Below are 24,233 nucleotides of genomic sequence, written 5' to 3' on the forward strand. Positions count from 1 at the left end.
CTTTAGAAGGTAGTTATTTAAAATTGTAATAATATTTTACATTATTGTTATACAGTATTTTTGTTCAAATAAATGCGTCCTTGGTGAGCATAAGAGACTTCTTTCAAAAATCGTCTTATTGACGCCAAAACTATATTTATATCCATATAAATAAATATAAAATACACATAATATAAAAACTAAACATACATATAAAACTATATATAAAGAAAATACAACTACTGTTGCTTGCTTTACATGCATCTTACTGTTGGGAATACAGTCAAAAGGTTTTATGGTGCAAATCTGAATATGGCAGACTACAAAAATATGCAAATATATATATATATTATATTCCAAAAAAATATTTTTTGAACATGCGGAGTCATAAATTGCTGATTTCCATTTTTTCTTGACAAAACTACTACTTATATTGTCATATTATTTTCAAACAAAACATTTAGTAATTTCTGTCAAGTCAATCGCATGTGAATCTAAATCAGTGCAGCTCTGGGGAAGTCGTGGCCTAATGGTTAGAGAGTTGGACTCGTAATCCAAAGGTTGCGGGTTCGAGTCTCGGGCCGGCAGGGATTGTAGGTGGGGGGAGTGAATGTCCAGCGCTCTCTCCACCCTCAATACCACGACTGAGGTGCCCTTGAGCAAGGCACCGAACCCCCAACTGCTCCCCGGGCGCCGCAGCATAAATGGCTGCCCACTGCTCCGGGTGTGTGTTCACTGCTGTGTGTGTGTGCACTTTGGATGGGTTAAATGCAGAGCACGAATTCTGAGTATGGGTCACCATACTTGGCCGTATGTCACTTCACTTCACTTCACTCTCAGTCATACTGAGTAGGTTCGTTAATACATGAGAAAACATTGATATCCTGAGAATAACTTGCAAATTAACTCAGAGCTGCTCCTGTGTACACACGTGTGTGTGTGTGTGTGTGTGTGTGTGTGTGTGTGTGTGTGTGTGCAGGAAAAGGACAATACAATTAATCAGTCCGGAGTGTGGCTCGAGTCCCAGAGAAACTGATGTATACACACGGTAAGGACTTAATTCACAAATAAACAGGGTTATAATTCAGAGAGAGCGGAGAGTGAAAGCAGGCCATAAATATGTATTACATTGGAAGCAATATCATACATGCCAGAGAGAGAAAAGAGAAAGAGGGAGAGAAGAAGGGGGAGGAAACTTCAGAGGAACACTGCATATATCATCATAAAATGATCAATCATAAAATGTGCCCTTTCAAACACACACAGAGTGATACTCCACGTCCTGTCCTCAAGCTATAATGGGTAATAGTCACATGCTCACGAGCAAGAAGAATCACAAATGAGATCATCAGAAATCTTGTTTATTTCTCTTAGATAAAAATGAGATGAACTGAGATGTTTGCACACTTATTTTTCTCCTGAGACAAAGCATCAATTATCTCATATGTATCACTAGAGTTTCAGAAGATGTCTGTGCTCAGATTTGCATAGATACTGAAGTCTGTGATCAAAAGTCAGAGACCGTAATGTGAACTCAAACATTTCTCATCAAATTCTTCCAAGACCAAATGATCTGAGCTGCTATTCATATTATTTCTAAAGCTCTATACTCTTACTGCATGACAACAACTGTCTCATTTGTGCCTATTTATATTTCTCCCGAAGTACTTTATAGGAGAAACATCTCAGATACATTTAAATAAAGCATAAATGTCAACTCCAAAGTTCTCCGGCAACATCTGAGCAATAACACTTTCATAGTTGTATACCTATCGCGACTGGTATTCGAGTGAGTTTCGTTTTGGTTATATGAAGGTCACATGACAACTGCTTAGGATTTTATTGTTTTACTCTTATTCCAGACCCAGTTTTTTAATGTTAAAAAAGAAAATCCATCACAAAAATATGAATTATTACATTTTAAAAATGTCAAATTGTTTGGAAGCCTGTTAGCACCACAGAATAAATCATTTAAAAAGGTAGCTGCAAGTTTTTCTCTCATGATAGGTTTTTGCAATTGGAAAAAAAAAAATTGCAGGAAAAAAAAAATCACAATTATGCTTTCTATTATTATTTTAAAAACTCATAATTCAGAGAAAGTCAGAATTGTGAAATTTAAATTTGAAATACTGTTTTTTGAAAAATGTTTATATTTCACAATTCTGAGAATAATTCTGAGATATATCAGAATTGTGACATGAAAAAGTTGCAGTTCCCTTTTTTATTCCATGGTGGAAATGCCTTACATAAAAATCTGAAGTAACCATAAAGCATTTCAATATTTATTGTGTGAAAATGATATTTTAACCACAATCAAAAATCTGAACCTAATGAACAATTTTTAAGAGTTTATTATTTAATTGTGTGTATTTAGGAGACATAAAAAGCTGCAATTTTATAATATTTTATTTCCACCAGAGAAAGGTAATACATTTGAAATGTGATGGAAATGACTTTCAGAAATAAAAGAATGCATGCATTAACACCAAACCTGTGTTCCTAAAGGAAAAAAAAAAATACAAATCAAATACATGCTACATTTTTACTAATGTTAAAGGAAATGTCCTTGTTTCATTGTTTCACATGTTCTTGGTTTCATTGTGAATGATTCATTGGTGAACATTAATTCCAACATTTACAAAGCACTTTCACAATCAAATCCATTCCCAATCAAATCAAGTCTTGTCCTAGATTTTTTTCCTCACTGAATGTCTGGCTATTATCAGAATTATATATCAAATAAAATCCATCAAATTAGAGAAGTAAAATGGGTTGTGAATGCCATTTCATGTTCACAGCTGGAAGTGGAAGAAGACTATGTTAGGTTTGCTATAGCACCCCTCGTGGCAACACTGAGAATACAATGAACATATTGAATTGCATTCTGACACATAGTTCGCTTCAGGCCTTACACTCCAGCACTCACACACACACACACACGTACAATAAAGCAAGATGTGGTAATACAGAAGACTATCAGCTTTTCATAAGTAAATTCAATAACCTCCTCTCTCGTTTTACAGCTACATGAAAGCAATAACAGCTTTTAGCGGCTCATGAGACTTAATGCACAGAGAGATCATCTGGCTATTCATTAGAGAGAGTTTCATTCTGGATTCTGTGTGTGTTGTGTGTGTGTGTGTGTGTGTGTGTGTGTGTGTGTGTGTGTGTGTGTGTGTGTGTGTGTGAGAGAGAGCTGCAATCTCATTACACACACATCTAACCTAACTATTACGTTCAGCTTCCTAATCAGCTTTTAAATGACATTACACTCACATACACACAGAGACGCATCTAAATGCATGTAATACAGACATGTAGCTGGGCGGCTCTGAATGCACTATTGAGATCTGCTCTCTTTCTCATACCTGCTGTTTATTCGTTTACACACTTTTTGTCACAGTGGTTGATTTTTACTACAACAAGCAGATTTCAGCTGTTTTCATTTCATTATATGAAGGTCACATTACAGCTGTCATGGATTTAGATCATTTTACTCCACCCACACCCAGACTTTCAATCTTAAAAGACTGAAATAATAAACCATTTTGATATTAATTGTATGAAAAGGATTTATATCAATTTTACACCAATTAAAAGGGTAATTTCCACCAAAACCAATAATTTTGCACTTATTAAAGTAAAAAATTATTTTTAAATGTAATTTTCATGACACATTGATATTAAACTGGACGTGCTGGATATGGCACGGTGGTGGAAATGACTTAAAATAACAGTGTTTACACTACATTTCAGAAGATTAGGATAGAAGAAGGTTTTTGAAATAACTCCCTTACGCTCACCAAAGCTGCATTTATTTGAACAAAAATACAGTAAAACAGAAATGCTGTCAAATATTACTTAGTTATTACAGTTAGTTATGACTGTTTAAAATGACTGGCTTCAGTTTGAATATATTTTAAAAAGTAATTTATTCCTGTGATGGCAAAGCTGAATTGTCAGCAGTCAATATTCCAGTCTTCAGTGAAGTCCTTCCGAAATCATCATAATATGCTAAATTGGTCCTCAAGAAACATTTTTTATTATCAATGTAGTTTCATGCAATTTAATGCATGCTCGCTGAATAAAAGTCTAAAATTATTTATAGTGCTGTCAAACGATTGATCGCGATTAAATGCATCCAAAATAAAAGTTTTTGTTTACATACTATATGAGTGTGTACTGTTTTATATTTATTATGTATATATAAATACACACACATGCTTGTATATATTTAAGAAAAATATGTTATGTTTATATATTAAATATAATTAAATATGTAAATGTATAAACATGTAAATGTTTTCAAAATATATACTTTATGTGTGTGTTTTTATATATATACACATAATAAATAAACACGGTACACATACATATATTATGTAAACAAAAACGTTTATTTTGGATGCGATTAATCGCGATTAATCATTTGACAGCACTTATTGATCCCAAAAACATTTGATCGGTATAATGTATCCCTGTATGTTCACTGTTGGACATTTTTTAATTAAAATAAAGAATTGAAAGTGCAAAAAGTCTAAAAAAGCCAAACATGCACTTCAGTAGAAATCTGTGTTTTGACTGAAGAAAATATTCTGACATCTTCCAAATGTATTTAAACATAATAAAACGTGTAAAGCAAAGAGTACCATATTCCACTTACTAAATAAAAGCATAATCATATCAGCATCAGAAACATGCAAGCGATGAGTATGTGTAGATCTTTGTGAATGACAGGCACTACGATCTCAAATCCACAAGCTTCCTGTGGAGTTCTGCAGGCACAGTTTCCGCGTGGGCTAGTAATGAGACACACTCCTGCTCATCTCACACACACACACACTCGTTCATATAGAGAAAAGACAGACTCTCTACCATGCAATTTCTCTGTCGCTAAAGAACAAGACATTCAACCCCTTCAGTGATTGAATCCATCTCTCTCAGCAACTCTGCTTCTCATTTTTGGGATGTAACTGCTGAGAAACAATGAAACTCTTTTCCATCATCCCTCTTTTTTTTCCCCTCTGTATTGTCCCATCATACTGTCTTTCATTTTTCTCCCTTTCTTTGCACGTCCATCTTTCCCATTTCTCCGCGCACTCAAGTTTTACAGTTCTGTACCTCAAATCATCATGCAGTGAAAATGATCCACATTTTAGTTATTTATAATAATTTTGGACTATTTTGCAGAAAGTTTTGAGTTCAGAAAGTTTCAGTACAGCACTTATTCATAGAATGATGAACTCTCATCTCTAGTGATGAATTTTATACCGAAACTGAAATTTAAGCTTTAATTTAGCCAAAAATCAAAAGAACAACATTTATGATTAATGGAGGACAGGTGCTATACAAATAGTGTTTCATAGATTAAAGGTTTTTTTTTCTTTTTTTTATGCATCAACTGAAAAAAGCATAGACTAAAAGAAAAAAGAATTAAAGAAAATGAAGATGAAAAAATTAATGAATCAACATGATTTTGACTGCTTTTATTTATTTATATGTTTATTTATTTATTTTTCTGTTTCAGATGAATATTTTGCATGTGTGCATCACTGCTTATCTCAAAAGTTCAAGGAAAGTATGACCCATGGCCCATTTAAAGAATGGGTTAGAGAGAGACTGATATTTTTTTAAAAAGCAGAAATATTCAATGCCTTTTAAAGAACACGAAAAACATGCACACATTAGTAAATGATATGAAAAACAGTGTTTGCTCATTTCTCCTGTTAACGCAGGATACAGATACATTAGAGGTGTTACTCTGATCACACACATACATAACAGACAGGTGACCAAGGTTTATTTTGTGCTCTAACTGCTAATCCGTCAAAGTCTTCCCTATCTGTAGAAAGAAAATGCGTTGAGCAGAAAATCCAGCGTATGTCTTACAAACTTGCAGGAGTTTTCAGCTAATTCTCACTAAAGAGGGGATCTGAGCGCTGCTCTCGCGTACAAACCTATGCCCTGCAGTCAGAATGCGGTTTAAAGCCTTTTTAGCACAGCTAAACTAAAGATTATGCTTAAATGCAATTGGGTGTCTCATAAGGCTTTAGAGGCAACGTTATGAGAACTGATACTGAGAACGCTTCTGGAGGAAATGAGAGAGATAGATGAGAAGCATATTGTCTCGTTCAGGCAGCAGTTAGTGGGAATTTATTGTTGGCAGAATGTGTGGATATGAATGTAGTGTTGATGTTTGTGTTCACACATACAGAGAGGTTGTTGTGTGCAATAGCGGCCCACTAATCTGGCCATTTTAAGATTATCAGACAGTAACTGCGCCCGACTGACCAATTACCAGAACCGGTCATTTACTTCCAAAATGTTCTGACAACCATTTCTGATCGTATTAGTCCTAAATGATTGTGAATGCATCATAAATATTCTATTTTTTCTCTCAGCCCTAATGCATAGTAACAAGGCTTCGGCTGCTCTCAGTGCTTCTGTACTTTTGTTTGACTTCTTTGACCTGAAAGGCCTCCTTTGTTGGTCCAGCAATCTAACTGCCCTGATAAAACTCAAACAACTCCAAATATACCTCCATTCTCCTCCCTCACTTCCAAAAAGTTAGTACAAGACAGAAGACTAATTAAGGAGTCAAATGGAAAGAAAAGGAGAGCGGGGAAGAGTGAGTGTGTCATTCTTTAGAAAAACATGCTATGTTCAGAGTGTTACAGTAGTAAACTACTTTTACTGTTTATGCAGATTACAGTATGTATGCAATGCAGTGCGCTTAACTTTACCTTCAACAAGCAACAGCAGTTCATTTGTAACATCTCTAAGTTCTCAGAGAATGTATGTTCAGAACAGCATGTCACCATAAAGTTCATACTGCATTGTGTGCATTTTGCCAATTTTTTGAATGCATTGTAAAAGATGACTGATGACATTTGCTATATGTGCAGCAGACAGTGCACACTGCATTTCATACTGTATCCCACAATGCAATGCACTCTGAATTGATCTCCCTCATCTAGTGTGGTGAAATAACCTACCTGGTCTCATGGGATAAACGTAGCTGGGGTCACTTTTTAGCGAGACGTGAAATACATACAAATAAGTACATATCACTGCAGTTTCCAAAAGAAATGAACACTAGAGGCAGTAAAACTCTGACGCCTTTTATTCCTTTTCACACAAATTTACAGAGTTTTTATTAATAAAGCGTAATTTTCGCACAATTACTTGAAGAATATCATATGATTTCAAAACAATTTGAAAACTGATGTTTTTTAACGTTAGCATCACACATACTGTATCCAGCTTCATATCTATGGGTTTTCATAGACAGTAGGTTTGTTCGGTAGCTCACGGAGTACGGAGACGTACTTTGAGAGGTGAGGAGCTCTGGTTTGAATCCTGTGTAACCATGGTTTGACAAAACAGTTCAAATCGGCATATAAGGAAGTTCAAATAGCACGGTTGCATCAACATACGTTTTTATATCAGTTTTGCATTTGTCAACACTATCGGGTAGGATTAGGATTGGGTTTGGTGTAGGGCATATTTCCAACACGATAGAGCATTAATTTTTAGCGACGGTCCTCGGATATTTGAATTCTGAACCGCAGCTATATGTACCTGAAGCAACATAATAAAAACACAGCAATACCTATATCAACGTAATAAAACTGTGCCAGGGTTTCCATATTGAACCCGTGTTTTAGCGTCACTCAGTGGACATTTCTCTTTGAAACTGCAGCGAAACGTGCCGTAAGGTACGTAAAAATGGTCTTGCTAAAAAGTGCTCCCAGGTACGTTTATGCCATGAGACCAGGTTGGAAATAACTGCACGTAATACCAGCTGCAATTTTTAGGAAGAAAATTAACTAGTTTACTTGCTACATGCCTCAAACAAAACTCAAAGATCTGACGCCACTAACCTGACAAAACATGAAAAATCCAGTGACCAGTTCTTCCTCAAAAGCACTCACTGCATCAAACCTTGTATACACGACTTTGCTCCTAGAAGTCAGTCAGATGAAAGTGCAGTTTAAGTGCAATGTGCATCACACGGTCAGCGAAGAGAATGTGAGGCTGAGACGTGTGTTAACTAGTGGAAACATATGATGAACAGAGCATGTGGAAAGTGGCAGAGCTGTATTCATTATTCCAAGCTAAATTAGTGCAGGCCAGACATGTGTGTGCATTTCCTCTTGTGAAAAGGCATGAGGTTTTCATCTCGTGCAGATCTCTCTATCTCAGAACAGCGTTAACGATCAGAGACAGTCCCCGGATCTACACTGCTGAGCTGCTGCTTCGTCATGGAGAGTTTCTCAGAAGAGAATGTGTGTGTCGTGTTGCATCTCTTGAGCCCAAAGCAGGTGCAGGAGTGTGTGTCTCTCTCTCTCACACACACACACTCACGGCCACAAGCTTGGCACGCAGGCAGGCATTAATTTTCTCTCGTTCATCAAGCACAAATCACAGCAAACAATGCCTAATCAATGAGCAGGCCTTATTGACAAATGTCTGCAGTGAGACACGAGTGAACAAAGAGCTCAAACAAAACAAACAGGAGGAGAAAAGAGTGAACAATCATTCACCCAGTGAAATCAGGCACACCTGCGCTCTCCTCTGAGGACAAACACACACGTGTTCACATTTACAAGGCCGTCGCTAATGGGGTGAGCGGTGGGATAGATTCTAGGGGTCCATAGGGGACTCACAAATTTTCCAGTAGGATTCAGTGTAGTAATTCAATGTACTTTTTACGTCACAACAAAAGTAACTAATATATAATCCATCCTCTATGTCAGGGCTGTCCAAACTCGGTCCTGGAGGGCCGGTGTCCTGCATAGTTTAGCTCCAACCCTAATTAAACACACATGAAGCAGCTAATGAAGCTCTTACTAGGCATACTAGAAACTTCCATGCAGGTGTGTTGAGGCAAGTTGGAGCTAAACTCTGCAGGACACCGGCCCTCCAGGACACCCTGCTCTATGTGATGCAAAAACTTCTAAAGGAACAGTGCACCCAAAAATTAAACGTCCTGTTGTTATTATTATTTATTCACCCTCTTGAATATATATGACTTTTTTTAAAGAAATTAGTACTTTTATTCATCATGATGTGTGATCATAATGTTTATACAATTATAATGTTAATAATAATTTATTTTGAACTTTCTATTCATTACAGAATCCTGTAAAAATAACACGGTTTCCACAAAAACATTAAGTACAACTGTTTTCAACACTGATAATAAAAAGACGGGTTTCTTGAGCAGCAAATCAGCATATTAGAATGATTTCTGAAGGATCATGTGACACTGTGAAGACTCGAGCAATGATGCTGAAATATCAGTTTTGCCATCACAGGAAAAAATAATAGAAATCTATTAATATATACTGCAACCTTGAGAAGACTTCTTTCGAAAAATAAAAAATAAATTCTTACCACGTTTTTGATGAAAGATGAAATAATGTGTGAAAAGTGTCAACAGGGTCAATATCGGGTCAATTTTCATTTTAAACGTTGCACTATGACTCAACACGTTCACAAACATGCATGCTAAATGCTGTCCTTTTCTATCAAAACTCAGTAGATCTCACCGTCATATTGGTGCCCTGATACCCACAACCACTGTGACTACATATCTCAGATATCTTGACACAAATAGACATATGCTGATTTAATTTTTCATTTTTGGTCCTGAGGATATGTGTGAGTCACACTATGGAGGGCATCTAATCATACATTCCTGACAGCGCCTCAAACACTGAGCGACGGTGACGTGGTCTGTCCTGCGTTTGGCTTCACTGCTCATGAAGCACTTGTTGAGGGCTGATCAGATGTGTACTCGTCAGTGTGTAAGAGGGAAATGAGAGTCAGACTGAGTCAGAGATGAGTAAGGAAACACACACTACTGAAGTGGAGGGGTCACTCACAGAATAAATGGCACAATCCATGAATACAGTATGCCTTGGTGAGCTTTTAATGAAGGACAACAGACACAAATCTCATAACCCAACCTCATTTTTTCTTCCCTTGTCCCACCTCAGAGGTCTTGACCTTTTTGACGGTATTGTTCAAAATTAAACATACAAAAGAATCATAACTTTGACATTATCTATTGAAAACTTCTACTTAATTTACTGGAGCAGAATCAGTGCATTAATTATTACTTTTTTTAATGTACAAATTATTTAATATTTATTAAATATTAATTATTATTTACTCATTTTAATGACCGAACATGTTATATAACTGTCCCAAATTTTGTGCATGGCTTAAATAAATAAACTCATGCTATTTTCTACACACTGAGGACTGGAATGACTGTTAAAAAAATTCCGCTTTGTTATCATAGGAATAAATTAAAAATGACAATATATTAAAATACAAAAGTTATTTTTAAATTGCAACAATATTTCACAATATTACTGCTTTTACTCTATGTTCATCATCAGACTTGATGAGCATAAAAGACATCTTTCATAAAAATGTATTTTTGTTTTGTTTAGTTTTTTTATTTTTGACTAGTAGTGTATATAACTTTGTTAATTTAATGTGTATTGCTAGAAAATAAAATCACTTTAAATATATATATATATATATATATATATATATATATATATATATATATATATATATATATATATATATAAACCAAGGTATATAAAATAAAAAGTTTATGCAAAATAAATAAATAATCATTTAAATAAATAATAAATTAAATAGTATTTACTTTGACCTCCTGAGGCTTTACCACCTCCTATCACTGAAGATTTGTTGAAAGAAAGAAAACAGAGTGTATAAGGTTGTGTAGCTGTAAAAATAACTGGTTATGGAATATGATGAGAAATCTTTTTGTTCATTCTAAAATCTCTTGCTCTGGATTCGGTCTAACCACAATTGTAGGTATCAAAGAAGAAATAGTCACAAATTAAACAATAATCTTAATATTCTTTATGCCAGATATAATATTATATAATTTAATGTTTTCATGAGAGTCACCTACATAATAAACATAACACAAACAAAATGATCTCACACCCCTACAGCCCCTAATCACACACACAAGCCCCAGTTCTGCTGTGTAGTGATGCTAAAGCATTAATAATGCAGAGCTGTTTGGAATCACTGATCGAGGTGAGGAACGCGTGAGCTGAAGGCAAGAAACGTCTAAGGAAGAAGCACTGACAGACAACAGCAAGAACAAACAGATTATAGATGAATGATGCTGCTCTGAAAGACTGAGGGACACACAGACAGGAAAAAAAGAAAGAAGGAGAATCTGTGAGCCAACAACTCTTTCTTCCTGCAACCAGGCAACACGCTCCGTTCCAAAAAGTTACTCTGCCTCCGTCAGGCCATGCAAGCTGCTCGTGTGAAGCGTTCCCTGTACATATGTCAGTCCTGTGGGTTGTCATTACCTCATCATGATCTCATCGTAGCCTCCTTTGGCCGCATATGGGCCGTAAGGTGCTTGGAGCGACTAAAAGCATGTGACCGCACTGTAAACACATGCAAGGGGGTCCATTCAAAATTTGTCATGAGTTTTGACTAAATAAAATAAAAGCAACAAATAAATTCCAAAACAGGAACAAAGCAAGCAAGGATGAGAGCAACAGGTCACATACTTCTGGAAGAGCTGAGCTTGGAGATGAACGGCAATGCAGATTTGATATAAACAACTAGGATGGAAACTGTGGGATGTATGTTATGCTAATAGAGCCGTACAGGTCAAGTTAATCAAGTATGTTAAAATCATGTGAAAGTAGTTTAGACAAAACAGATCAGACAGTCAGATGTGCTGCTTCTACTTTGTTTACTGAAAAATAAATATAATCACACAGGATTTTATGTCCAGTCCCAATGATGTTATTGCAAGACTCTTACCTTAACATGTACACCTTATAATATAGTTTTTTTTTCTATTTTTGTATTTAATCTGCCTATACCTTGGCAAATGTAAGCATAAACTACTTTAAAATTTAATTAAGACACACTAATACTTTGGGGTTGGTAAAGTATGTTTGTAAAAGAAGTCTCTTGTGCTCAACAACAATACCTATTTTCTATTTGAATATCATTGTATCATTACTCCAGTCTTCAGTGACACATGATCCTTCAGAAATCATTCCAATACGTATACTGATTTGCTGCTAAATAAACATTTAATATTATTATCAATGTTGAAAACATTTGTGCTGATTAATGAGTTTTTAGTATTCTATGTTAAATAAAAAGAACAGAAATCTTTTGTGACATTATAAATGTCTTTACTGTCACTTTTGATCAATGTAATGCATCTTTGCTGAAAAGGGTATTGATTTCTCTTTAATAAAGAAAAACCTTACTGACCTCAAACTTTGGCACAGTACTGTACTGTATGTTATGGGATTATAACATGTACTGTAGGTCAAAGGTCCCGGGATAATGGATGGCAGACTAAGTGAAAAGGTAAGGAATCGTATGAATGACAGACTCCAGTTTCTCTTTCTGGAGGATTCTGATAAACGGGGATTACAGGGCAGTTTCTGACTGACAGACATCCAGCCATCTTCATCTCAAACTCGTTCTTCCAGTCCACACACCAACTAGGAAAAGCTAAGAGGTGGAGAAGCGTTCCTCCTCTAAACTAGATTCCTTGAACCAAACTGCCATTAATGAAATTTGACACGTAATATATACACATGATGCCCACAGCCAGGTTAATGTTACGCTTACATCAATCTTACACCCTCCGTCTATATACTCCTGTCTCTCTTCATGACCTTTCCACCAAATCACTTCCTGAACAAATACCTGCCAGTTTCTCACTGCCAGAAACTGATATTTTTTCCCCTCAACCACAAAAAAGACACACACACCTCAAACACATGTAAGAGATGAATGAGAGGAGTTGTGTTGTATTATTGAACACAAGAGCTGGTCTGAGAGAGAGCGAGGCCTTGGTTACTAACAGAGAATTCTGTTTTTATACTGAATTATGCTGTACCAGACATCTGTACTTTTGAATAGATCTCTCATAACCTTAGTGTGATTTGAAAGAAAGCAATGAAAGGAATGTCAAAAATGACACTGAAAACAGTCCTACACTAAAAATAAAGCTTAATAAAATAAAGGATTCAGATTGCCGTAAAACGAAAGTTACACAATTATTTTAACGACTGAACATTGCTGATATTTTCAAATACTCAAGTTCTAGTTCTGATCTCTAATCAGATCACACTGTAATTGCACACGCTTTTAAAATGCTTTCTTGTTTGACTCAGGGTTATGAAGCTCTGTTCAAGAGCGTTTGACATGACAAAAGTATCCAGTGTGAATCCACTGGGATCAGACCTAGCACTTGAGTACTTGGAAGTGTCAGTATCAGAGCCGATCCTCTCTATACGCAGACTACGCAAGCTGCTTGGGGCCCCCTTGTCCTCAAAGATGGTTTAATTTTAGTTGCGTTTTTGAATTTGGCCAGCGGTTATGAAAACATGAATGATAATTTATTTTAATGCGGTGCGCTGTCACGCTCTCTACGTAAAAATCTGCCAAATCATGTAACGTGATTGTCGTACAGTCTCTTGCTCTTACTAAGAAAACGAGTTGAAAGAGTACCGAGCAGCAGAAGAGATACTGTTTCTCGAGCGCTTTCCGTGAGCGCGATTCGAGACGGAGTGAAACATGGTCAAATGCGTTTCATCCATTCTTTCATCTTTCATCCCAACAACCCCCCCTACACCCCACCCCCCTCGGCGACACAGTTTTGCGGATGACCCCCCAGAAGTCTAGGATCGTAAACACTGGTATGCGGTGAAAACAAAACCATCGAGCGAAATATCGGAGTGAAGATGGCTGTGAACGACTTTTGCAGATTATGCAAAGCCCACGGGGTAATCGTCCATGGGGGCAACCAAGGGAGACACAATCACAATTATCGCCTTGCTAGACTTTGGCCTCCCCAGTTTCTCGCTGACGATCGGTAACAGTTCATAAATTAAACTTTTCCCAAAACCTGTCGGGAGTGGGGCCAGAACATCCCCTCCATTCAAAATGTGAACCAAACACTCTTCTTATTCGGGCTTCATTGGCAAATGCCGGGAATATTCTCCACAACAGAGCGAACAGCATCCCGTGTTGGTTGGACGGCTGGTGCGGAGCCGGAGATAATCTGGGAGCTGGTTTGCTATATCAGACTGAGTACAGAAGCGAACTGAAATTGAGCGGAAGTACAAGGTCTGACGTAGTCAGGCTACTGGTCAGTATGCAATGTGAACTATTACATATTGTTTAACCCAGGGTTAAAAGTGGCCTTAACTAGGAGTTTAACACTAACATATAACCAATATCACCTGTGTGCCTTATTTACTACTAAGGGTGTAATATAATGTCACAATGCAAAGAAAAAATACTTTTATTACAACCTCAATGGTCTTAATAACATGCTTCATTTACTTAAAAATATAATTTTTAATATAATAAATACTATTTTAATGTATAATAAATAATTTAAAAATAAAATAATTTTAATATATCATATAATCATTTTAAAATAAAATGTAATTATTTATTAGAATACAATTAAAATTGTACTTTTGATGGTCACTAGGACAGTACCATCAAAGGTACACCATTGTGCCTTATTTAATAGTAAAGGGGTGCAAATTAATTTCACAATGCAAATCTTAATGTGGTAAAAATTACATTTTAATTTAATTTAATTTTAAATACACTAACCCAGGATATAACCCACACCATCAGAAAAAACTGCAAACATTGTACTTTTACACTGTATTGGTTCTCAGTGTTTTTTTTTTTGTTTGTTTTTTTGGTCACGCTACCCCTTTAAACCTTTTAAAAAATCTAGTGTAAACACAATGTTGCACGTTTACTTTTGAAGGGGAGCAGCAAGTTCACAGCAGCAGCTGTGATGCCATCCGCTGAATCTGTGCTATTCAATGGCGTGGATCTTCTTGATGAGACGGTGCAAAGTCAACGGTCTGAAGAAGAAATATTCAGAGGAATTGGCATTCGGTGCTGCTTTACAGAAGCCAGAGAGCCAACCGCTATTCACACACTCGAACGCTGCCGCTATTTCCCCGCAGCATCTGTGCACCCCACACTTTGAGAAACACTGCCTCAAAGTAATAATATTCATACTTTAAGCACTAATATGTACCCTTTAAGATGCTCATTTGCATCCTTTAGGGGTAGATAAGGCACAACGGTGTAGCTTTGAGGGTACTGCCTCTGTAAAAGCAGTTGCACCCCTAAAGTTGCCATTTTACTATTTTCTCTGACAGTGCAGAATAGCATGAAATACCCTTAGTCTTTTTGGATAGTCTTTGATGATATTTTCTTCCCCCTGCCCAGATTCTCATGCATTAGTCAAAGCATGCCAACTGTTCACTCTCACAAACTCTTTGTCATGTCCGCCTGTGGACACGCACACATCACCTTCTGTCCATTCACACTACACACATTAACCCACACCACTTTGTGTTTGAGCCACCATTCACCGCTGACCTATATCCAGACGTAAACCAGGTGAAAATATGCTCGGAGTTGCTTTCAGTGTCATAAAATTCAGCTTCAGGGCGGATCTCCATCGATCCCCGGGAGAATCCCCTTCGCTGACACATACACGCCATGGGCCGCTAAAGCTAAAATAAAACTGCAGTCACCATAGGGCAAACATGCTGACCCACAGGTTAATAGAATTTTAGCAGAGTGACAAACACACACACACACATCAAAAACTACACAGTGAATAAGCAGAAGCAGAGAACTGTAGAGAGAAACAGTACAGATGGGAAGAGGAAGATGAAAAGAGTGACAAAGCAGAGAAGAGAGAGACAGTGCATGACAGGCCATGAGAAAAAAGCAAGCGAGAGAGATAGTCTGATGAGATAGTAATGAAATCTATCAGCTGCATGGAGAAACACAAACTGGATTCAATGAGAACAAAGAGTAAGAGGAGGGACATTAGCACATTTGTGCAGGATAGAGAGAGATAATGGATAGAGGGTGAATCTTCTGAGATGGCGAACATAGAAAAATTTCAACTGAATATTCAGCTCATATTTCATCCCACAATTAAAAGAAAAAAATATGATTTGCTAAAAGAAAATGTCAACATGAAATGCAGTTAACAATCATAAAAAAACCGACCCAATTTTTAGGGCAGAATTTTTTAAGTTGGCTGAAAAGGAAAGTTGTTTGAGAAAAGATATTTTTTTAATAACATACACAGATTATTTATGCACAATAAGACCAGAAACATTATATTATAAAGTAAACAAGGTCATTATTCAAGATTTTTGCATCATTTTAGTAGCTTTTTTCCAAAGCAAATTGAAAAAAATTATCTATTACTGTAATTTTATGTCACAAAATATCACCAAAAAGTCACAAAAAAGGTCTCAACAATATGCTTCATTGACTTACAAATAATAAATGTTAGTATATAATAAAATATAATTTTAATATGCAATAAATAAAAAATAAAAATAAGTTTTACAACTAAATAAAATAAAATACCTAAATGACCTGGACATGTTTTGTGAAATTAATCCAGTTAATGTAAAACATCTTAACACAGATTAAAGTCACGATCACAGAGAGTTAACAGCCCCCATAGCAGAGACATAAAGTGGGAAGAGGAGTGTGAGTGAAGTCTCGCTCACTCTGGGGCTTTGCCGCCCTTAATTAACTGAGCTGGCATTCTCTCTCACACCGTAAAGGCGGTTCTTACTCCGCTCCCAGCAAGGAGGCCTTCACAACAAAATTAAACTTGGCGCACTTGCATTACTAAAAGTAATAAAGACTAAAAAGGTCAGTCAACATTGTCCTACAGTGATTGGAGTAGAAATGCATGGCGTGACATTAATTTTAAAAGTCAGGTGAGACGGCATGTGCGTGATGAGATATGAAGATAAGAAGACGAGGGAGTGAGAGAAAGACATCATCCAGCTACAGATAGAGGACTTATAGAGGACTTAATAAAGTAAATGAATAAACTGGGTGAAGAAAAAGCATATAATTTCAACTTTTTTCTAAAATAAATCATTTTTAATTCTCCTAATGGACCAGCAGTCTACACAAGCAAAGGCAAATATCACATTTGCATTCTTTATTTCTTAAGTATATGGAACTAAAACACTGCTGCTTTTACACAAAGATGGATATATCAATGCAATGCAGATATTACTGAATTCCACCAAAACGCCATGTATTAATCATATTTGTGACATCACGGCTTTACAACACAAAAAACGGATGAAAATCTTACAAAGAGTGAATCCTCAGAGTTCGCCAGCATTCAATTATAGTTTTCGAGCTTTTAACATCGTAAAACAACAAATAACTAACCAAATAACCTTTTTTAACATAACAGAGGCTCTAAATGTTCTCTCTATATGACAAACCGAGACAAGTGTTTCTCTCTTCACCGCACATTTAATTGAGCTCTTTAAGTCCTTTTACAAACTGACAGTAAGTGCAGTAAATGCAGAGGGTACACCAATATAAAAAGATTAATTATGCAAAGAAGAAATCATTTTTGGCAAGCACTGAGGTGAATGAGTGTCATCCCGGAGAGAAATTACTTCACATTTACATGAACGTGACCTTGCAGCGAAATAAATGGAGAAAAAACGTGAATCAAGCTACAGTCTACAATTATCACAATCATGTGATGTAATAAGACTCTTTGATGAATGCTTCTAAAGATTTCTGCATTCTTATTATAACCATGAAGTATTTATCCTACTTGATAATGATCTAATTGAACAGAGTCGTTGAGTTTGTGTTAATAGATTGATATCGCTCTGCAAATCTGTCATACCTGCTTGCGATGACCTACCACTACTTTAATCTGTCATATCTGAAATTCCAACAGGCATAGCATCTCTCGTAAGAGAAAGAAAAAACAATGTTGGGATGTTGAATGTGCTAAAAACAAGCGTGGCACAGTCTTGTTATGCAGGAAATACCAATATCCTGTAACATGATGCCCTGCAACCACTGTAGCATAACTCAGGTGAGGCTAACCCACCCAACCCCTAACCTTAACATTAGCATATTTTCTCCTTACCGTAAACTCCTTGCGTTTGCACGTAGCGATGGAATACAGAAAATAATAAAATCCAGAAAAGCTCCATCTTCAGGTGCGATCCCTCATTACCTGCAGGGAAAAACAACAATAGCCAAAATCACTGCACAGGACACCACAGCACAGCACGAGCTCAGCATTCAAATGAGTGCTCCCGCAGCCAGAATCATGCCATCATCATCATCATCCTCCTCATCAGAGTAGCCTAACAAAACATTATTCACCAGTTGAAGTATTTTCATCCCTGCATTGTTCCAGTGCATGCATGCATGGGGGTTAAGAACAGACAATTCATTTGCCAAACCTTGGATTATCTGCAGATTACAGAAACTGTGCTATTGTTTGATGGGATTGAATGCAGCAATCATGGGTTATTTCTGAAATTGGTGGGCGGTTAAGGACGATCAAATACATGATTTATTAAACCTGACCAGAATTCAGTATAATGCTGGGCAGGGCAAGAAAGACAACATTTTTGCTATAAAAAAGCTCTATTTTGGCACACAAGAGCTGGTTTCTAGATTTCCAACCATCTTGGACCAGCAGGTAATACCACTTTAGGGTGGTCAAACTGTTTTTTTTTTTTATAATAGTAGATGTGCGACCACTTTGCACCAGCTAATGGTCATCTTAAACCGATTTTTCCAACAGGGGTCTGAGAAATTATGTTAGAAGGTTGTACAATCAACTTTATGACTGGTTCTGACTGTATTTGTTTCACCTAAACATCGAATAGAGCATTTAGTAACTAACAGGCATTGACAATAAATAAACAATGACATTATTTAGCACTTTAAATTTGACAACACTAATATTTCACAAAATTATTGGGAATCTCAACAATAGAGAAATCTCTAAAAATACACTCCAATTCTACACTATAAGTATTAGCACGTGGGCTATAATCTGAATACATAACTTAAATCTATAGTAAAACATCTTAAAGATAATTTAAACAAAACAAACGTTCTGTGTGACAGATTAGTATAATAATTCAAGAGTCCTGACGGCAGAATTTCCCCACAGTCTGAAGTTTAAATGAATGAACACTTAGTAGCAGCTCATTCGAAATATATCTGAACAGGTTTATACATTTATCAGCTAGCAGGGCTAAAAAAAATACTAAATTACGCACTAGTTAGTAAGAAAAGTTCTCTCGTACGCACTATTAAAAGTGAGAATATGCAGCAACTTCTACCTGATTTTAATGTTAAAAATGATTTTATGGCTATTTGGGACTTGACTAAACCGTGTTAAGTTAGATGAAGCGTTTTTAGGATCCCTCACAAAACATTCCAGTATTTGGGTGTGGACATCTAGCGTTCACATTTAGACCGGTTCAAACACTCAAACCTCTCTTCGGAATAACACATGCAGATCTAAAGTAGCGTTTACCTTTCTCTGTGCGGGTTCAGCCGTTAGATCGCTGCCTTTCGAAATAATTCCCTTAGAAAAGAACGACTTTCCGCGGAACACTAGAGTTCCAGGTGTTTAGTTTGTTGCGTGTTCAGCGGGAGCGCACCGATGTCTCTCCATCCAGAAGATAAAGACAAAATTCCAACACATTCTTCCAAGCAACTTCAACTGATGGGAAACTCTCGAAGGCGGCGCGCATCCACACGAAATCGTGGAAAGCAGCGGTCCGATGCGATGTGATCTCTGACTGAAACTCTTGTCCTGTGATGCTCTCCTATCAGATGTGTGCTCACCGATGGCTCTCTCAAGAGTGAGGCGGATGGAGAGGTTGCGCGTCAGTGTGGAGACGCGCGCACAGATCTCACTGGGTGATGCGCGTCTGAGATCTGAACGGCTTCTGGAGAGTCTCTGCGTAAAGCTTGTCCAGCTCTGCTCTCGGTAATGAGTGGGTTTATCAGAAGGGACCGGGGTCTAAACTGTATAAACTCTCGGCTTTTTCCAATAGTATTTTGGTGGAATCTCCAGCCAATTAAAGCTGCGCAGCTGCGAACTGAGGACTCGCCCCGGATCCCGGAGGACCAATTAAATAAGAAAAAAGTCACAATGTCTCTGCCACCCCTCCTCTTTAATCCCCTCTCTCCACCTCTCGCTTTCTACTCCATCTCCTCTTCCATCAGTTTCTCAGTGTCTGTCGTCACTGATGGCGCGGACACTTTCTGCACTGAAGCGCGCTGCTGCTCTTGACCGATAGGTGGCGTGTTTGAGCTAATTATAATTCTGGAGAGCGCTCGCCATCACCCCTGCCCTTATTCATGACGAAAAAACAAATCGTGCATTAGGTCATGAATCGAAAGGCTCTGTAATCCGTCAGTATATTATATCATCATGTGTGACTGTTGTCTTGTGGTTTTATTTCGGGGTGAATGTCACTAAAACATGTCTAGGTCACATTTCACCTCAGATTTAAAAACAATAGAATAAAAAAATTAAATATTTCTACATATACTTTGCCTAAAAATGACCTTTCATTATTATGGGAATTGTTCTCCAGATTTACTTTTTATGCATTTTATTTTTAACTTACATTATTTAATAAATACAATTTAAAATAAAATTGATTTCAACTCGATCCGAACAGCTCAGTCCAGCTAGAAACACATCTCTTCAATCTTTATTTGACCCTCTAACTCTAGCTCTCTCTATTCTAACTGATATATATATATATATTAATAATAATAATGAAAAAATAACACTAGCTTTTGTAATGTTTTTGTATTCTATCTATTTTTATTATTATTATTATAATAAAATTAACAGAAGCAAAAAAGGCCTCTAACAGTAGCTTGCTCTATTCTTTTTCTATTCTATGTTTACTTTTTATTTATTATATAATAAAAAAAACCTTGCTATGTGTACTGTGTTAAGCTAACTGAGACTTGTCATAGCACTTGCAGATCATTGCTCTTTTGTTGATTTTGATTGCTTCCATTGTCCTCATTTTGAAGTCGCTTTGGAGAAAAGCGTCTGATAAATGACTAAATGTAAATGTAATGTAAATGTATTTAAGTCATCATAAGAGGCAATACACCAAGCATGGCCATAATGAATAAATGCTTTATTTATTATCATATCACTATTTATTTGTTTGTTTGTTTAGCATTACACTAATGGGGATTTGGAGGTTAAATATGCTTAGTTACAATGAATATTATGCTTCAGAGCAAAAAAAAAATAAATGGTGGTCCTATAAGCTTGATTTGCTTCAAGTAAAAAATAATTTCTCATTTCTTACTTTTCTTTACTTTTTTTTCAATTATTTTTCATTATTTCATGAACTATTTTCTCTAAATCCTCATTATTATTAACTCCCATTATTATTATTTTTTAATATAAATCATCATATAAGGCAATACAACATTACAATACTTTTCAATTAAAATAATATTTATGTATCTATTAAGTAAGCTTATATTACAGTAATGAGAATTTTGGGGTCAAAATTTGCATAACTGACAGGAAAATAATGTTTCAGTATCTTAATTTACGTAAAATATGACCCCCACCCTTTTTCGTAAATGTATGGCACATTCAGTATTGCAGCATGAACACACATTATCATCAAACACGCTAACCTTGGAATAAATGACACCACTGAAAGTGCACTGTAAAACACATTTTGACAAGCTAACCTAAAAATGCTTCAGGTAACATCTAAATTAACTGGTTTTATTCAAGTCGTCATCGCTAATATTACTTGCTATAAATGAAACATCCTGACTAAAGAAAGTAATTTTAAGGTTCAGATTATAGGTAGAAAAACGCATATAAAGAAATTTCACATATAAAATGTCCCACTACATGAGAGATATCACCATAATAAGTGATTTGAGAAATCACACGTCTCTGTAAAAGTAGAAAACAGCAAAAATAGTCAGTTTTCATATAAAGCGCTGAAACAGAATGACAGTAGTGGCATTTTTATCTCATCAGAAACACTCACCTGTCAATTATTCTGCTTGTCAGTGTTTGCTGACTGTGCAAAGGGGGCGTGTCACTTAGGAAAAAAGACATAATTTAGCGAAAAACTGCATTTTTACGTAAAGCGTCATATTCCCTGATGGATATTTCTGAAATAGGTGTTCTGAGACACCACACAAATCTCTGTGAAAACTGTATTTTTTTTATTTTTTATTTTTTTCTCTCAAACAGAATGACATAAGTGGCATTTTTTTTATCCCATCAATGAAAGGTGCGGTTTTGCAGTCACTTTTTAAAAAATTTCACTTTTTACAGTGAGGGATACATCCGGAGCCAGAGAATCAACGCCATTCTCGAATCCACTGGGAAGCCATGTCTGGAACAGAGAGAAATTAAACATCAGTTTGATGCACAGAAAAATATGCTAAAAAATTTCTCATAGGCAGAAAATATGCTGAAATTAAAAAATCAGTTCCAGGATGTACTGTAGAAGAAACCTCCAGCCTGTCTAAATCCTCCTCCCTCTCCCTTTCTCCGTTTTGTTCCCATGTTTGGGAGACAGCCAGCAGCCTTGGCAAGGATCGTGAAGAGAACATCATAGTTTAGTTCATCACAGTAAATATGTGTGAGAGGCTGGCAGAGCCGGACTGGCGGCTGACATGCCCGCTGCGCGCCCCAGGTGTGTCCTCTCCTGCCCAGGGCTAGTACATGGCACATGAAAGCAGGATGAGGGCTCTCTGGATCGGAGTGGAAGACAGAGAAATACTCTGGCCAAATGAATGTGTGAGCCAGGGGAATGCTGTCAGCAAGCATGTGTCAGTGTGTGGGAGTATGTCAGCTTTCCCAGACTCCTCTTGTGCTGGCCACAAAGGAGTACACTTCTCTTACTTCAGATTGAAAACATCCTCAATGAGACGTTAATTAACAGAATGCTCTGCTTACGGTTTGCAGCGCCACAAATCCCTGGGCTTGTTTATACATCTTTAACATTTAAAGGGAAAGTTCACACAGAAATTAAAATTCTGACATCACTCACCCTGCATGATTTTCTGAAAATGAAAACCTTTGAGTAATAAAAAAAATGGATACTGTGACACTGAAGACTGGAGTAATGATGCTTTGTATCACAGAAATAAATGTTGATTTTGAAATATATTTAAATAGAAAACAATTATTTTAAATTGTAATAATATTTCACAATATTACTGTTTTTACAGGATGTTCGACCAAACAAAAATATGTATTTCAAAACTTTTCAGTGGTAGTGCAACAAAACAACTATCCCAGAACCTTTACAAATATAAAAACTTGTTTTTGGCAAGTGTAATGTAACAGCAGATGCTGCACTGAAAGTGTGTGATGGCATCTCGAGTGATGGATGAGGTGATCAGTTGTGAAATTCGGCCTAAATCACAAACCCTAGAGCAAGAGCCACTAATGCTGGACTGATCTAATAGAGAAGCATTTTCAGAGTCTGCCAGATGTTCACGCTGTGTTCAGAAAAATGAACACTTCTGACCAGCAGCACAAAGTTTGTAAGATCGCATCAACAGAAAGTAGCATTAAAACAAAGTGGCAGCTTACTAAAATAAGGCTGTAATCAAACTAGGTCTAAATTGTAAGGCTGAGTAACTGATTTGAAACAAAAGTTCACTCTTCAACTTGGATTTCAATGACATCTTTACAGTCAGACCTGATTGGGCCTCATTTCCGGTCCAGTCAGAGTTCTGGTCATCCTCTGGTGTATATATGTATCAGACTCCAGCAGAGGCATGTCAGCCGCCTCCATGGGGGCCATTATTCAGAGGTGTAATTGGCAGAGCGGCGCACGGAGATGCCCTTGGGAGCCAACAATTCATAACCCCCTCAAAGCCAATATCCGATACCAGAAAATACGCTGAGACAAGAGACGGGTGTGTGAGAAGAGAAAGAGAGAGATGGACTGCTTCATCACAGAGAGAAGTAATGGCTGTGTATTGATTGCTCTCAGCCGAGACTCCGATTTCATGTTTAAAACAACACTGATCCTCATCCTCATTAGGCCGGGGAGGGAGTACAGAGAGACAAACACTTAGCTATCACTTCCAAGGACACACAAGTGCACAGAGAAAGAGGTGAAACCAGGAGGAGAGGGGAAACACAAGAAGAGAGGAGCAGATGAGGACAAGAACGGACAGGAGCTTCACTCCTTAAAGGGGTCATAATGTGAGGTATCAAATTTTCATCTATCTTTTGAGGTAAAAGAGTTCAATGTAGCATGAAAACATTCTGTAACGGTTTCATTACTTGAAACATCCTGCACAGT

General features: G+C 36.8%; 1 protein-coding gene across 1 annotated transcript in view; it reads right to left on the minus strand.

The window, feature by feature from the left end:
• Nucleotides 1-19,563, minus strand: part of LOC306882662 (MAM domain-containing glycosylphosphatidylinositol anchor protein 1-like) — a 207,716-nt gene extending 188,153 nt beyond the window's left edge. Inside the window, exons 1-2 of the mRNA XM_079437469.1 lie at nucleotides 19,430-19,563; nucleotides 18,017-18,106 (exon numbers count right to left, since the gene is read on the minus strand). Of these exons, the coding sequence (XP_079293595.1) occupies nucleotides 18,017-18,083 (67 nt within the window). The 5' untranslated portion in view covers nucleotides 18,084-18,106; nucleotides 19,430-19,563. The remainder of the gene's footprint in view (nucleotides 1-18,016; nucleotides 18,107-19,429) is intronic.
• Nucleotides 19,564-24,233: the final 4,670 nt, after the last annotated feature.

Source organism: Barbus barbus, assembly GCF_936440315.1.
Source record: "Barbus barbus genome assembly, chromosome: 16".
Lineage (NCBI taxonomy): Eukaryota > Metazoa > Chordata > Actinopteri > Cypriniformes > Cyprinidae > Barbus > Barbus barbus.